General features: G+C 35.7%; 3 protein-coding genes and 1 pseudogene across 7 annotated transcripts; 1 reads left to right on the top strand and 3 right to left on the bottom strand.

Moving 5' to 3' along the window:
- Positions 1-844: 844 nt before the first annotated feature.
- LOC105160575 (UDP-glucuronate 4-epimerase 3 pseudogene) lies at positions 845-2,380 on the top strand (annotated as a pseudogene).
- An 828-nt stretch (positions 2,381-3,208) lies between these two features.
- Positions 3,209-5,496, bottom strand: LOC105160574 (Ribosomal protein S10p/S20e family protein). 2 transcript variants are annotated; one of them, XM_011078012.3, is made up of 4 exons: positions 5,338-5,496; positions 5,113-5,239; positions 4,214-4,327; positions 3,209-3,466 (listed from the first exon to the last, which is right to left on the bottom strand). In XM_011078012.3, the coding sequence occupies exons 2-4, from the start codon at positions 5,222-5,224 to the stop codon at positions 3,324-3,326; spliced, it is 369 nt and encodes a 122-aa protein (XP_011076314.2). In that variant the 5' UTR covers positions 5,225-5,239; positions 5,338-5,496; the 3' UTR covers positions 3,209-3,323. The 2 variants fall into 2 exon arrangements, with proteins under 2 accessions (XP_011076314.2, XP_088735921.1); XM_088879795.1 differs by lacking the exon at positions 5,338-5,496 and having other exon boundaries at positions 5,113-5,251.
- Positions 5,497-6,496: 1,000 nt separating this feature from the next.
- On the bottom strand, positions 6,497-8,630 carry LOC105160573 (nucleotide-sensitive chloride conductance regulator (ICln) family protein). Of its 4 annotated transcripts, none has more exons than XM_020693136.2 (7): positions 8,394-8,630; positions 8,182-8,305; positions 7,546-7,660; positions 7,345-7,404; positions 7,199-7,258; positions 7,020-7,108; positions 6,497-6,756 (listed from the first exon to the last, which is right to left on the bottom strand). In XM_020693136.2, exons 1-7 carry the CDS (start codon positions 8,558-8,560, stop codon positions 6,685-6,687), a joined length of 687 nt encoding a protein of 228 aa, XP_020548795.1. In that variant the 5' UTR covers positions 8,561-8,630; the 3' UTR covers positions 6,497-6,684. The 4 variants fall into 4 exon arrangements, with proteins under 4 accessions (XP_020548795.1, XP_020548794.1, XP_011076313.1 ...); XM_020693135.2 differs by having other exon boundaries at positions 7,199-7,261; positions 8,394-8,629; XM_011078011.3 differs by having other exon boundaries at positions 7,020-7,111; positions 8,394-8,625.
- Positions 8,631-10,620: 1,990 nt separating this feature from the next.
- On the bottom strand, positions 10,621-12,623 carry LOC105160572 (small ribosomal subunit protein uS15). The gene is made up of 5 exons (XM_011078009.3): positions 12,466-12,623; positions 12,279-12,351; positions 12,044-12,182; positions 11,757-11,943; positions 10,621-10,913 (listed from the first exon to the last, which is right to left on the bottom strand). The coding sequence occupies exons 1-5, from the start codon at positions 12,486-12,488 to the stop codon at positions 10,880-10,882; spliced, it is 456 nt and encodes a 151-aa protein (XP_011076311.2). The 5' UTR covers positions 12,489-12,623; the 3' UTR covers positions 10,621-10,879.
- Positions 12,624-13,650: the final 1,027 nt, after the last annotated feature.

Genomic DNA, 13,650 nt, shown 5'->3' with positions numbered 1-13,650 from the left:
TGATGCGAATATTCTTAATTTTTGTTTTCTCCTAAAGGGCCATACATGTAATATATTTTCCCATGATCTGGTCCAAGAATGGGTCATGTTAAAAGGGCAACTCGTCAACTTTCAAAGAATTCCAAAAACTTGAATAGACAGTCAGGTATCCCAACATTTCCTCCATGAGTCATATATCAAGAACAGTATAAATTCTTGGCACTGGGCACAAAGTTGCCAATGTATTGATTCAAATTCATTTACACCAATTTAATAAGAGCCCCTCTTAATTACTGCTGTAAAATTTATATTCTTGGGACAAAGTCATTTTCTATTGATGGATGCGCGATTATTACAAAATAAATGAAAAAAAAGTCATAATTTGATCATCTAAATCAGGTAAAGGCATAAAAAAGGAGCACGTTTCGTGAAGTAGTTAATGATGAAAAAAGAAGATGAAAGGATGCTATAAAAGGCAATATCTGTTGATAGTTAAAGAAGCCTCTTTACTAAATATGTCTGGTCTTTGACTTGTAATCAACTTCTTTCTCCTTCAACTGCGTGTTTTTCTCTCCTCTTTCCTCTCTCTCTCTCTCCTTTTTCTCTCTCTAATTCTTCCCCATTCCATTCCCTTTCTCTTCCATCAAAAACTGGGAGTCTTCTCCCCACCCCCACCCCCACCCCGCCCCCTGGATTCCTTCTTATCACATTTGTTTCTCTCTGAAAAATGATAAACCAAACCTTCCATTCAAGAAAGGAACTTTCTGCGGAAATCAATACGCCAAACACTCAGATTAGCACAAAGCCTGTTCTGTAATCTCTTCATTGTTCACTTGCTCTTCTCTTTTTTGTTTGCCTTTTTCTATTCATCCGTTTTCAATTCTTGAAAAAGCAAAAAAAAGAACAAAGTTTTCCGTTCATAGGAAGATGAAAACGCTGCAAATATCTCGGTAATAGATACATGTCAATTCCGAATTCACTGCCAATCCAACGAAATTCAAGATGGTCGACAGGCCTCCCTATGTTCATCGCAGATGGCCTAATTATTCTGCCCCGAAACTCATCTTCTGGGCCTCCATTTTCGCCGCCTTGATCCTCTTCATTATTCTACATTCACCGCCTCCTGATTTCTCCTCCGACCGCCGCACCACCACCACATGGGGCAGCCTGAATTGGGAAAGGCGCGTCCAAACGTCGGCCCGAACACGTTCCCATTCGCCTTCCCACAGCGCTGGCCCCGGCCATCTCTCCGTCCTTGTTACCGGGGCTGCTGGATTCGTTGGTAGCCATGTCTCCATGGCACTCAAGCGCCGCGGGGACGGAGTCGTCGGGCTTGACAATTTCAACAACTACTATGATCCTTCATTGAAGAGAGCCCGTCAGAAACTCCTGGAACGGGCCGGAGTCTTCGTCGTCGAGGGGGATATAAACGACACCGCTCTCCTAAACAAGCTTTTCGACATTGTTGCCTTCACACATGTGATGCACTTAGCGGCTCAGGCCGGTGTCCGCTACGCCATGAAGAATCCTTCCTCTTATGTTCACAGCAACATTGCTGGCCTAGTGAGCCTTTTCGAGGTCTGCAAATCTGCAAATCCTCAGCCAGCAGTCGTTTGGGCTTCTTCCAGCTCGGTTTACGGGCTCAACACTAAGGTTCCCTTTGCAGAAAAAGATCGAACTGATCAACCAGCAAGCCTGTACGCTGCCACCAAGAAAGCTGGAGAAGAAATTGCCCATACATACAACCACATCTACGGCCTATCCATCACGGGCTTGAGGTTTTTCACTGTATATGGGCCGTGGGGGCGGCCTGACATGGCCTATTTCTTCTTCACAAAGGATATCCTGAAAGGAAAACCGATTCCTATATTTGAAGCCCCTGATGATCATGGCAGTGTGGCTAGGGACTTTACGTACATCGATGACATTGTGAAGGGCTGCGTTGCTGCAATAGATACTGCAGAAAAGAGTACTGGGAGTGGAGGGAAGAAGACGGGAACAGCACAATTACGGGTTTTCAATCTTGGGAACACTTCTCCTGTCCCTGTTACAAAGCTTGTTAGTATACTGGAGAACCTGTTGAAGAAAAAGGCGAAGAAAAACGTGCTGCCGATGCCAAGAAATGGCGACGTGCTGTTTACTCATGCTAATATTAGTTATGCAAAGAAGGAGCTGCATTACAAGCCCGAGACGGATCTGCAGACGGGGTTGAAGAAGTTCGTGGATTGGTATCTGGATTACTATGGAAGTGACAAGAAGAGTTCTTGATGATCTTTGCAGCGTAATTCTTCTGAAATCTTGGAGAATTTAATCCCCAGAGTCTCTCTTGATGAGAGAAAGTTTTTGTGCAGTCATGGAAAGTTTTGTAAATGATTACATGGAGAAGAGAAAAGAAGAGAAGAGAAATCCAAAGGGATTTGTTTTTCTCCTCTCCCCTTTCCTTGGAACTTTTGTGGCAGTTTAATTCACTGAAAATGTGCCTGTTTTTGCATCAGACTGACTGTTTTTATGCTAATTGTGATTTCAAGTTTTATGCATTATTATGATCAAGAATCTCAAGGACAAAATTCAAGAGAAAAAGGGAGAGGAGAAAAAATACAGATAATTTGTGTTTTTTGCAATGCTGCATGCACCCGATCTGGTATTTCACTTCTCATTTCATGCTGATTCTTTGCTTGGACAATACTATAGCCTACGAATTTACCCAGTAAAGTTAAAATATTTTTAGTATGAGAAGTAGTTTACGATGACGGATCAATTTGATCCGGCTGCTATTTGAATGAACTTGTTCTTTATTTTAAGAGCTAAAACACACAGAATATTATAGGGAATATCTCCATCCTTCACTTCATTGAGAAAATACCATTTCACAAATAAAATATATATTTCTATGGTTGGAATTTAATTTTAGATAAGGGAAATGAGTAATTGTTTTTTTTGGTGTTTTAGTCAGTGGTAAGTACTATCCAAATGAGTTTATACTTTATCCTTTGGAGGAATAGTTAACGGTTTGATCAAACGTATTATTTGCAAGCACATTCATTGAATTTGTACTCTATGGCCTCATTTGCTTGGTGTGATCAGCTAAACATTTTGAAGGTTGTTTCTCTTTGTGCTTTAGGGTACAATTGTATATTTGGACAATATAAACGAGGTGCCACGAGAATAATGGACATCACGTAAATTGAAGTTGCATGTGGCAGCGTTCAAAAGTAATATGCTCTCAACAGAAATCAACAAATACGCACATCCCTTTCTAAAATAGTCTTTGACATCAAAATTGTAAATAGCAGAGGCTTGAACTCAAGTGACAAAAGCTGAAATAACATGTAATTTTTGGATGCCTAAGAATCCGCTATGGTAACTTCAACCTCTACGCCAGGTTCTATAGTAATTGAAGTGATCTGCTTAACAACGTCTGGGGAACTGAAAAGGTCGATCACCCGCTTGTGAACCCTCAGTTCGAACCGATCCCAAGTATTTGTACCTGAGGAATAAAAATGGAGGTGTAAGTACCGGATTGATAAACAATACAAATTTGTACAAAACATATATCCAAAGTTCTAACTGAAAAATTCAGACCACTCATTGACATAAAACTTAATGTATGTGGACACATGTCGGATTAACACCAAGAATATCACTTTTCAAAAATAAGAAAAATTTTGGGAAGTGTTTCTAGGCACAAGAAAACAAAAGAAACTTCATCTTTTCAAAAGACACTTCCTGGAGTTTATGTACAAATTTCTCAAGCAATAAATTTATAGGTACACAATTAAGCACATGGATAATACAGTTAACCACATAATTACATTACAAGCATATTCACTATTGAAAAACGTTCCTAGTAATCATGTAAACTTCAGTTCATCAAAACAGCGATGCAACAAACCTTGAAAATAAAGGCAGCTGTTCAAGAAAAAAGATGTATAAAGGTTGAGACTACAGCATATTGATATAAAACTGTCTAGGACCCATCATATGGTTATTGATTTCAATTAAGAATTCACCCACAAAGAAGTTTCCCTCCACAACAAAACCTATAACTAAATTGTAGCGAAACAAACACATAGAATCCCTAATAAACATGATAAGCTCAATAAGAGAAACAATGCCTGGAACATCGTTATTAAATCAATCTAAACTACACACAAACAGAAAGCTTATTTCAGACATTCACATAAAGAGAATGCAAGAAATAAATATCTCCAACATCTTGCGACGCAATTCTTACCTTCACCACAAGGAGACTTCCTAGTAGTGATGTGAAGAACCTTAGTTGGCATCCTCACTGGTCCCTTGACCCTGAGTCTTTTGTCCTTGGCACCACGTACCAAATCAGCACACACTGTTAAAAACACTCATGTCAACATAACCTCAAAGCATCACAGAGAAGAAAAGATTGCTGTCACTTGAATCCATGTAAATAAGATTTGCCTCTCATCTGACTACTATAAAGCCCAAAAATGAAAGTGAAGACTTTTAGTGCACCCTATGAGCTAAAACAGGACAGCTCAATGCCCCAACATAGAATGTCTAACGATAGAAAAGTTTAAGTACTGTCTTCAGTGTGAACTCAACTGATTTTCCTCAGTATGAAATTAAACAAGGGAGATACAGAACAGAAAAAACTAATGAAACATCACTACTAGAAGACAATACAATCATAAACATCGAGTAAAAAATTAAGAGGAATAGGCTAGAATTCTTAAGCTGAAACTCAAAATGCAAACCAACTGATTAATCTCTACAGAAAAACTCAGAATGGTACAGAACACTCAACATAAAAAATATATAAAGCAGGATCAACTATTGCAGAGACCTCACCGGATTTCGTGCACTGTACTAACTAATTTAATTCTATACTAGTAAACCATATATAGAACCTAAATGACTAGCTTAAACTTCCAATTACTTGAAAGAAGTGGAATAACGAAAAAGAAACACTAACCATGCTCAAGAGTCGCATACAGTGTACAAACGGCTTAGACAATAGCACAAAATCTCAAACTTGCGAGATGGAAACAGAATAAAACACCATAGCGATAGCATATTCAAATAAAAAAGCACTAAATATAGAGAGTAAACAGCTCAATCAAATACTGAAAGCAAATTTATGAAGAAAAAACATACCTTTCTCCAAATTCTTCACGTTCTTTGAGGACAATGTTATACGGATCTTGTGAATCTGCTCCTGGGACTCCTCTAACCCAGGCTTCGTCGGCTTCATCGCTGCATACGCCATTCCTTTTGGTTCTTCCTGTCCGTGCATGCAAAAGAGTTGTTTAAAATAAAAAGAGTGAAATCAGAATAAATTGTATATTAAAATATGTGTTAATTCAGGACAGAGACTTGTACCGGAGGTGGAGAGAGGACAAGCACGGCGGCTGAGCTGAAAAAAACAGATGAACTCCTGCGCTTCTCAGAGGGTGAAATGAAGTTGATGCGTTGCCGAGAACTAGGGTTAGGGTTCTTTGTTTTGTTTGGTCTAAGTGAAAATAGTTGAGCCCAATCTGGGGACTGTTGGGCCTTAAACTGAATAATGGGCACCCGTATCATTGTTAAGAAGCTGGGCTTTGACCCCTATATCTATTACCTACTACTCTGCTGTCGTGGAAATAAGTTGTAGACAAAATTATAAATTAAATAAGTTTTTGTAAATGAGGAGAGCAATCTTTGATCACGAGATCCATAGGCTAAAATTGGGATGTCAGAAAATTTTCAAAATTTAATTATCAACATCTCTAAAAATATTTCAATCAGAATGACTAATTAGCTTGGTATGTTGGAATTTCCTTTTTCCGATTACACAAATGGATAATGACACGACACCTTTATAAGATTTCGTGTGGTTATACTTAGTAATAACTCACAAAATTTCTTGTTATTAGTAAGCAAATTGAATACAAATTTATAATTATCTCTTTTGACTTACAACTTATTTATTACATGTCAAATAATTTTTTTATAATCAAACTATCTCTATAAGAGTGAAGATATAACTCAACATATGCATTATTGTATGTGAAGATTATGAAGATAATTTGATAAAAAAAAAATCATTTGAACTACAATTGACTGAGGCTAAATATAAATTTCATTTAATTTTTTTTATTAATATCAGTAAGTTTTGTGAAATTTTAACTAACTAAAAAATTTATTTATTGAAGGAAAATATATTAAGGACACTCAATATACTTCTCCGAACTATATAAAATCTACATATAATTTCACCACCAAATTTTAAAGAACGAAAGTAATTATCCCTTTTCTTTTCTTGGAAAAAGAAATTCCACCATTCCAAGTACAGCTTGTTAGTCATTCTGATCAACAACTGTAGACTTTCTGTCAAACTATAATCGAAAATCGATGGGGGTGCTGTGTCTATAAACATCTGCTAACAAATTTTGCAGACTCTGAATATGTCTCAGATATATAATATAAACTACTGAATGCATTACTTCTTTTTTATGGTAAGCTTTAATTACTATGAAAAGAAAAGGAAAAGGAAAAACGATTCATGGCAATTTAGGAAGACTGCATTCAGAAGCTTGTTTGCGTCACTGAACCAGAACAGTGAATATCTCAGAGAAGGAGCCGGTAATATCGCGGTGTCTCAATTTCTTTTTACATACAGCATTGGTCTCTGTCTACAACAATCATATAAACGGAAGATCTAAAGCTGAAACAGAAGAAAATAGTTGTTCAGTGATGACCATTTTTGTCATCCTGCTCCATTTCCTCCGCATCCTCAAACCGCTGATCATTTATGTGAAGCTGCAGGAGAAAAGAGTTGCATAAATTCCTACATAACCGCTTCACCGTTCCCACACAAAAATAGCATGCAAAATAACACTTGTCCAAGAAACCCCAAGTATAAGACAAACTGACAAATGCCTTGCTCGCACAGATTTGATGTTGGCATTCTGGTAAGTATACAGTTAATTTATTGGGCTTCACGGGAGACTCTTCAAAAACTCATACACAAATTTCAAAAGGCCTTTTTATCAGTCAGGGTACAAAACCAAACTCATATGTACCTGCACCACGGAATGAGCCAAGTCGTGGTTGCCATTAGAACCAATTGAATGGCTGGAATTTTCAGGGATAGCCCATTCTGAATCATCATCTTCTGAAGAGTCAACAGAAAAACAAGACTGCATGAGAACACGCAAAAACTAAAACTAAATGGAAGGAGGACACATAATTAGGTAGGCACCTCCACCATCATCTTCCAGCTGATCAGCACTGAAAACCCAATTATGCCCATCTTCTCCCTCTGCTGGAAGCGTAGGCAAAGTAATTAGTCTCAGGAAAATGCACGGGGTAATCATTTCTATTATTAGTCCAAGAGATCATCGTCACCTTCTATGGGATCAGGATTCAGCTCAGCACATTCACAAAATATTGCAAACAGCGTATCCACTGTAATGAGTCGAGGAGGAAATTTTGGAAACAAAATTCAAAAAAGACATCCAAAACAAGGCCATCAGATTAAGAGGACTTTAAAAATATTTTGTATAGTGTAATTAGCAAAAAAAAGGGAAAACACGAAACTAAAAGTACATTGATTAGGATCTGAGGGCACAAGTCTCATCTCAGTTATCTTCGATAGGTTCAATATGTTGTCACTCTCAGAATCTGAATCTTCCGATTCAAGTTCCTCAGCCCCAGTCTCAATCTTGAAAAGAAAATAAATGCATCCCATCACAAGTCAGTTGAAATAAGTATATTAAATGTTCATACCAGATCAAGGCATTGATAATTTATTCCAAAACAAAGAGGAAAGCAGGAAGGGGTACATGTGTGCGTGTGTGTAATTCGTGTATGCTCCTAACATAGAAAAACAAAAGTACAAACAGTTTTGAGGTAGTAAATGCTATCTAGACAACATATCAGTAGATAAGACCATATAACATTTATAATAACAGGCATTATATGATTGTCATACATTCCCATGATATATGCTTATGTGTAAAATTTCAGTGCCACGATCCAAGAGCAAAAGACTTGAACAGTATCAGGTGAAAAATGGCAAAGCAGCACACTAAAATACTAAGGCCACAGAATAAGTTTTCAAACAATTAAACACGAGAACCAAAAAACAGGACAATTCAACTTGAGAATGCAACTTAAGCTCTATCCAAATTCAAACAGAAATTTCAGAATCAATGCAGAGCGAGGTGCTAAATTAATGATGACCTGAGTATAAATACAAGGAGAATGGTAGGCGTCGGGGTCTCTGGAGACAGCGTGTAGCGACAGCGAAACGAAATCAACCGCATAGCCTTTGGCTCTGTCGGTGTCACTCAGCCACACCACTTGCCTTGCAGAAAAGCAAGTTGAAAGCAATCAATTACTCAGAAAACTTGCAAAATAATGATGAGAAAAGCGTAATAAACAGAGGTATGTACTTGGTGGAGATGTATAGAGTGCCGGGGGATTCAGGTGGTCGGTTCCCAAGAACTATGGAGACGCCAGGCTGCACGTGCATCAGCTCCTCCCCATTATCTGGGTCTAAGACCGGTTGTCCAGCACCATCGCCGACTCTTTCCGTCACTATACGAAGTCCGGAGGCCATCTATGTATCTGGGGATGTGGGTTTAGGGAATTGGGGATTAGGGTTTTGTTAAAAGTGAGCGGCATAAGTAGTTCTCGTATTGAACCGACTTCAAAATCAAAGAAAAGTAAAATAATTTTTGAAATATAAAATACAAACTCTATCAAGCAAATGAAAAAGTTTTTAAAGAATAAAAACTAGGAAATAACAAAAATCTAACATATGATTAAAATGAAGAACAAACACAATAATAGATTGAGGGTATGTAAAACGGTTGAAACAAATAAATAAATTTGAATAACATTAACCACCACCATATATCGCTATAAAAATATTTCTACATTACCCACTAATACAGTCTTCTACTCATCTCGCTATCCATCATGTGATTCATGTTTACAAGTTTGAAGCTCTACATACATTGCTGTTACTTGCAACCTTTAACTGCCTTTTTCCTTTTGTTTGTTGTTGGGGGTCATTATATCATGCACATATTATGCTTCTGTAATTACTGCTTAATTGTTTGTATTTTTGGGTGGTGTTGTTCTTTATAACTATATGCTACCAGCAAATTTACTGGTTTGTATTTTTCGTATTTAACGTCCCTTAATTAATTTTCTTTTTTTTTTTAAAAAAGTGAAAGCGATAAAATATTTTTTTTTTTTGAATAAATCAATTACAATCATCAAATCAAATATTTATAGAAGTGTTTGAAGAAAAATCACTTTTAAAATAAATTTGATTAACAAAAGATTGTTTTGTCCATGTGTTAAGAAGATAATAACTTTTTTGCTTATTATTAATTATTTGTCATTAATAATTATTTTTTACGAAAAACCATAAATTTCATTTTCATTAGTATTTCATTTTTTTTTTAAAATATTAAGAGATATGTTTAATTTAATAATGCTCTCACTAAGTAATATAATTATTGATATCATACATAATAATTAAACTTGCATGTTCAAAAATAATTATGTTATTAATTAATAAAATAATAATGTGAGAACAAAATAATATAACTAGATGATATAGAAAATAAAATATGAAAAATTTAAATTATTAAATATGTGAAAGTGTAAATTTAATTATTAACATTTACATTATTTAAAAACTCTGACATTAACTTTAAATACAAAATTTAAAAACAAAAATTATAAAGTCGAATTAAAATTATTATAATAAGAATAAAGTAGTAAAAAATAAAATTGAATTTATTTACAAAAAAACCAAAATAGCTAAAACCACCCACGATGTGCTTCTAGCTTCTGGCCTAAAAGCGTCTTTTTTAGACATTTCAGAAGCAAAAGTTGTTATCCCAAACACTTCAAAAGTGTTTTTTTGAAGCCAAAAGCTGAAAAACGCACGCAAACACTCCCCATATTTAATGATAACCAACAACTATATCAATCATATACTAATCACCAAAATCAAACAACTATATTTACTCAATACATACTATTAAAATAAAACAACACCACTTATTAAAATAAATTAATATTCCACACGACCTTCATTTTGCCAATTACACTTGTCCTGATTGCCAATTGAAGTAACTATTCTTTTGACTGTAAAAGTTCCCTAATTTCAATACTCTTTTTATTAGTCTTGAACTAATCGAAGTAGAAGTTGCACTGAAGTCCGTATGAGAGGGAGAACGATATCGAACTACTCCATTAACAAAAAAATCCAAAAAAATGTCATCAGCCTTGCATTTGAATAAACTAGATGGTTCAAATAAAATCTATTATCAGTTATCATAATAAAAATATTGTCCTCGTTGAATAAGAATTAGACCACTATTTAAAAGAACAATGACAAAACTAATATATCAGACATGTCATATGTTAATAACAATTATGATGTCATCACCTCTAACATTAGCTTTCTGTATTAACCTAAAAGCAGATAACCATCCCACATTAAGGCATAAAAAAAACTGTTGGACAATTATGGTAAGTACTAGCAATCTACACCACAAGAAATATTGAAGTTATTTTAAAGAATCCAGCTTCACTTCCATGGTTACTCCAATTTTGCACCATCCAAGATCTAAGTCCACAGAAGCAAATGCACCGATCTAATCAATTAAACTCAAGTGAGAAAGCTTCATTATAAAGTTCAAGATCAACAAGTCAGATGAGGGGCTGCTAAAATATAAGGAAAAACACAACAAAAATGAGATATCCAAAATTGTCATCCACTTATAAGTAACAGTGATGAATAAGAAAACAAAATTCTAAATAAACATTTCTTGCCAAAATCCGACAATTTGCCCAAACTGCAAGAGTCCACAATCTTTGGTGCTCGGAAAAAGCATTCTCCAGGAGTTTCCCTAGCCTAAGCCACAAGAGTGCTGGCAGTGGTTGATTCGCTGCTCAAAGAAAAGTGACATCAAGAACTTGCAAAAAGATAACTGGTAAAAGCTAGAGTGACATGGAATGAAATCCAAAAACAGAAAAATACCATGCAGCAAACCAACTAGGATTTCTCAGATGATATACAGAAGGTAGTGAGAAAAGGTGGAAAGAGACAGAAGAACAACAATGGTATTCGAGAATGTTTCACATTTATCATCAACGTAAGTTTGCCAAAACACAGTGCTGGTGCAGCCACAAATATGAAATCAACTTCAGAGACTAAAAGAAGACACATCTCTCATCTACTAGTTTCCCTTGACCACATAGGAAGACCTTGACGATACTTATCAAGGAAGATAATAAACATTTATTATGTTAGAAATTTGCAATACACCCATGAATCACCATCAATTTGGGGTATCCAGCTTATTCAGCAGCTAAGCACCACATGAGTCGACCCACAAAATAAATTGGCTTCAAACTAAAACCTCATTCCCGTGGCTGAAATTAGAAATTACCTACTTAAAAAATGCAAAAGGATCACTTGATTTGTAGTAAACTTAAATAAACTTACTACAATCTCACACTAGTTATTGCACTTAAATGTATCCATATGGTTTTTGCAAATAGAATGCCAAACCATTAACCTCATTCTTGCATGTAATGGCCAGCCTCATAAATTTGATGTCAAAGTAATCAGCAACGAAAGGATACTAGACACCAATCCCAAACCAAGAGGTACGAAATTATGAATACATCTCTATTAAATCAAATATACAAACACAAATTTAACTAGCAGATCAACTAAATAGTTAATATAAAGCAATTTCCTATAAAAAATGAGAGAAGAGAATTACTATTTCCAGACAGGGGGAAGCTTCTTGGTCTTCTTGTAGTAACGGGCAAGGCGGTGAATCCTGCTCTCCACCAAAATCAACCTGAATTTGGAGTCCTTATCCTTCCTGTTCCTCTCCAAATGCTTCCTGATTGCTACGGCCTTCTTTATCAAGTGGTACAGATCCTCTGGAATCTCCGGTGCAAGCCCTGTTAATTGGTTAAAAACCATCCACTACATAAATCAATCACATTTTCCAATCCAGAAAACGTTGTATTAGCAGAACGACAGAAAAAAATTATATAGTACCATGAGCCTTGAGAATACGAAGGATCTTGCTTCCAGAGACGCTCTTCACCTGAGCAATACCATGAGAATCACGGAGAATCACACCGATCTGTGATGGCGTCATACCCCTCTTAGCAAACTTGCAGATATTCTCCTCAACCTTGTAAATTCAACATACAAAAGGATACATAATTTAGTCAAATTGATAAGTATATCTGCAATGTACTAAGAAAATATGGATTCTGAGAGAACTTACATCTTGAGAAGAAATTTTGAGCCAGCTGGGGGGAGTTCTCTTGTAAGGGAGGGCTGAAGCGGAAATACCCTTACTGAAATAGGAGGTAGGAAAATCAATCGGCAGCTTCGAAAAAATATAACAAAACAAAAAAAAATCATAATTGTTCAATAGTTAGAGCAGATGAATTAAGGGGAACAGGATGTACCCGCGGCTGTGCATACGACCCATGGCGGCGACGGAGGTGGCGCGGCTCTGTCTCTGCTGATGAAGTGCTCTTGCTTCTGAAACCAAAGGCCACAAACCCTAGCTTCTGCAAAGGGGTCAATAATTAGGGTTTTATCAAACTGCTGAGTTGAGATCGGCCTTCTGTCTGTAGGGTACATATGGGCCGGCCCAATAGATTTTAGCAAGAAATGCTGGACTGTTGATTGACCGTGTTGAGGTTTGGATCCTTCTATTGTAAAATTAAAGAGCTCCTAAATGAAGGGCCCATCTTTCAAATTAGTAAGAAGTGTTTGGCGAGAACTCCTCACTATGTTTGATTCATGTTTTCCATTTTTTGAGATAAGATAAAACATACTTAATATTTATTTTTATATTTTTATATCTTATTTTTTTATTTTTTTATTTTTTAATTTTTATATATATATAATATATAAAAGAGATATGATTTGACAACAAAACAGTAATCTTTGTCCCAAAAAATACAACATTAAATATATAATATTTATATATAGTCATATTTATATATAAATAAAAGATATATGATTTGACAAATTTGTTGTGCTATATTATATGCAACTTTTAATCTCTGTTAGGTTTTGGTTAATCCACGAATTAATTTATATACACAAACACATTTTAAATTTGTGATTCAAATAATTGACTAAGATAGTTCAAGAAAAATTGTGAGAATATATAATTCTCACTTTCTCTTTGTCTCTTTACTGTTGTAAGCAAGCATAAACTATGTATGGAAAACTTAGAGAGTTAGTAAGAGACAATTTTCTTTAATTATTTTAAACTTATAGATGATATGTTTAATTTGATATGTTTAATTTGAGCATAAATTGCTGAAGTGATGGTAGATTTAGGGGTCTTTTGTTACAAAATATTTCATAAAAGATATGCTAATAATTCATGATCAACTCAATAACCAACCCACGAAAGAAACCTTAGCGATCACCTGTGGGAGCAGGTAGCCAGACTCGCCTCCAAACATCTCCCGCTACATGAGAAGAAAATGAAATTATCGGGGAATGTTTCTTTCTTTCTCTTTATTTATGGATGTCCAGCGTAATTTTCAATGTCATTTATACCTTAGCAAATATGGCACCTTTTTTCCCATATAACATGAGAAAAAACAGAAGCCTAGATGGTATCGCACGGT

The sequence above is a fragment of the Sesamum indicum genome, linkage group LG4 (genome assembly GCF_026168435.1).
Source record: "Sesamum indicum cultivar Baizhima isolate 11 linkage group LG4, ASM2616843v1, whole genome shotgun sequence".
NCBI lineage: Eukaryota > Viridiplantae > Streptophyta > Magnoliopsida > Lamiales > Pedaliaceae > Sesamum > Sesamum indicum.
The sequence above is the reverse complement of the archived record's forward strand: the minus strand, read 5'-3'. Positions and strand labels throughout refer to the sequence as shown.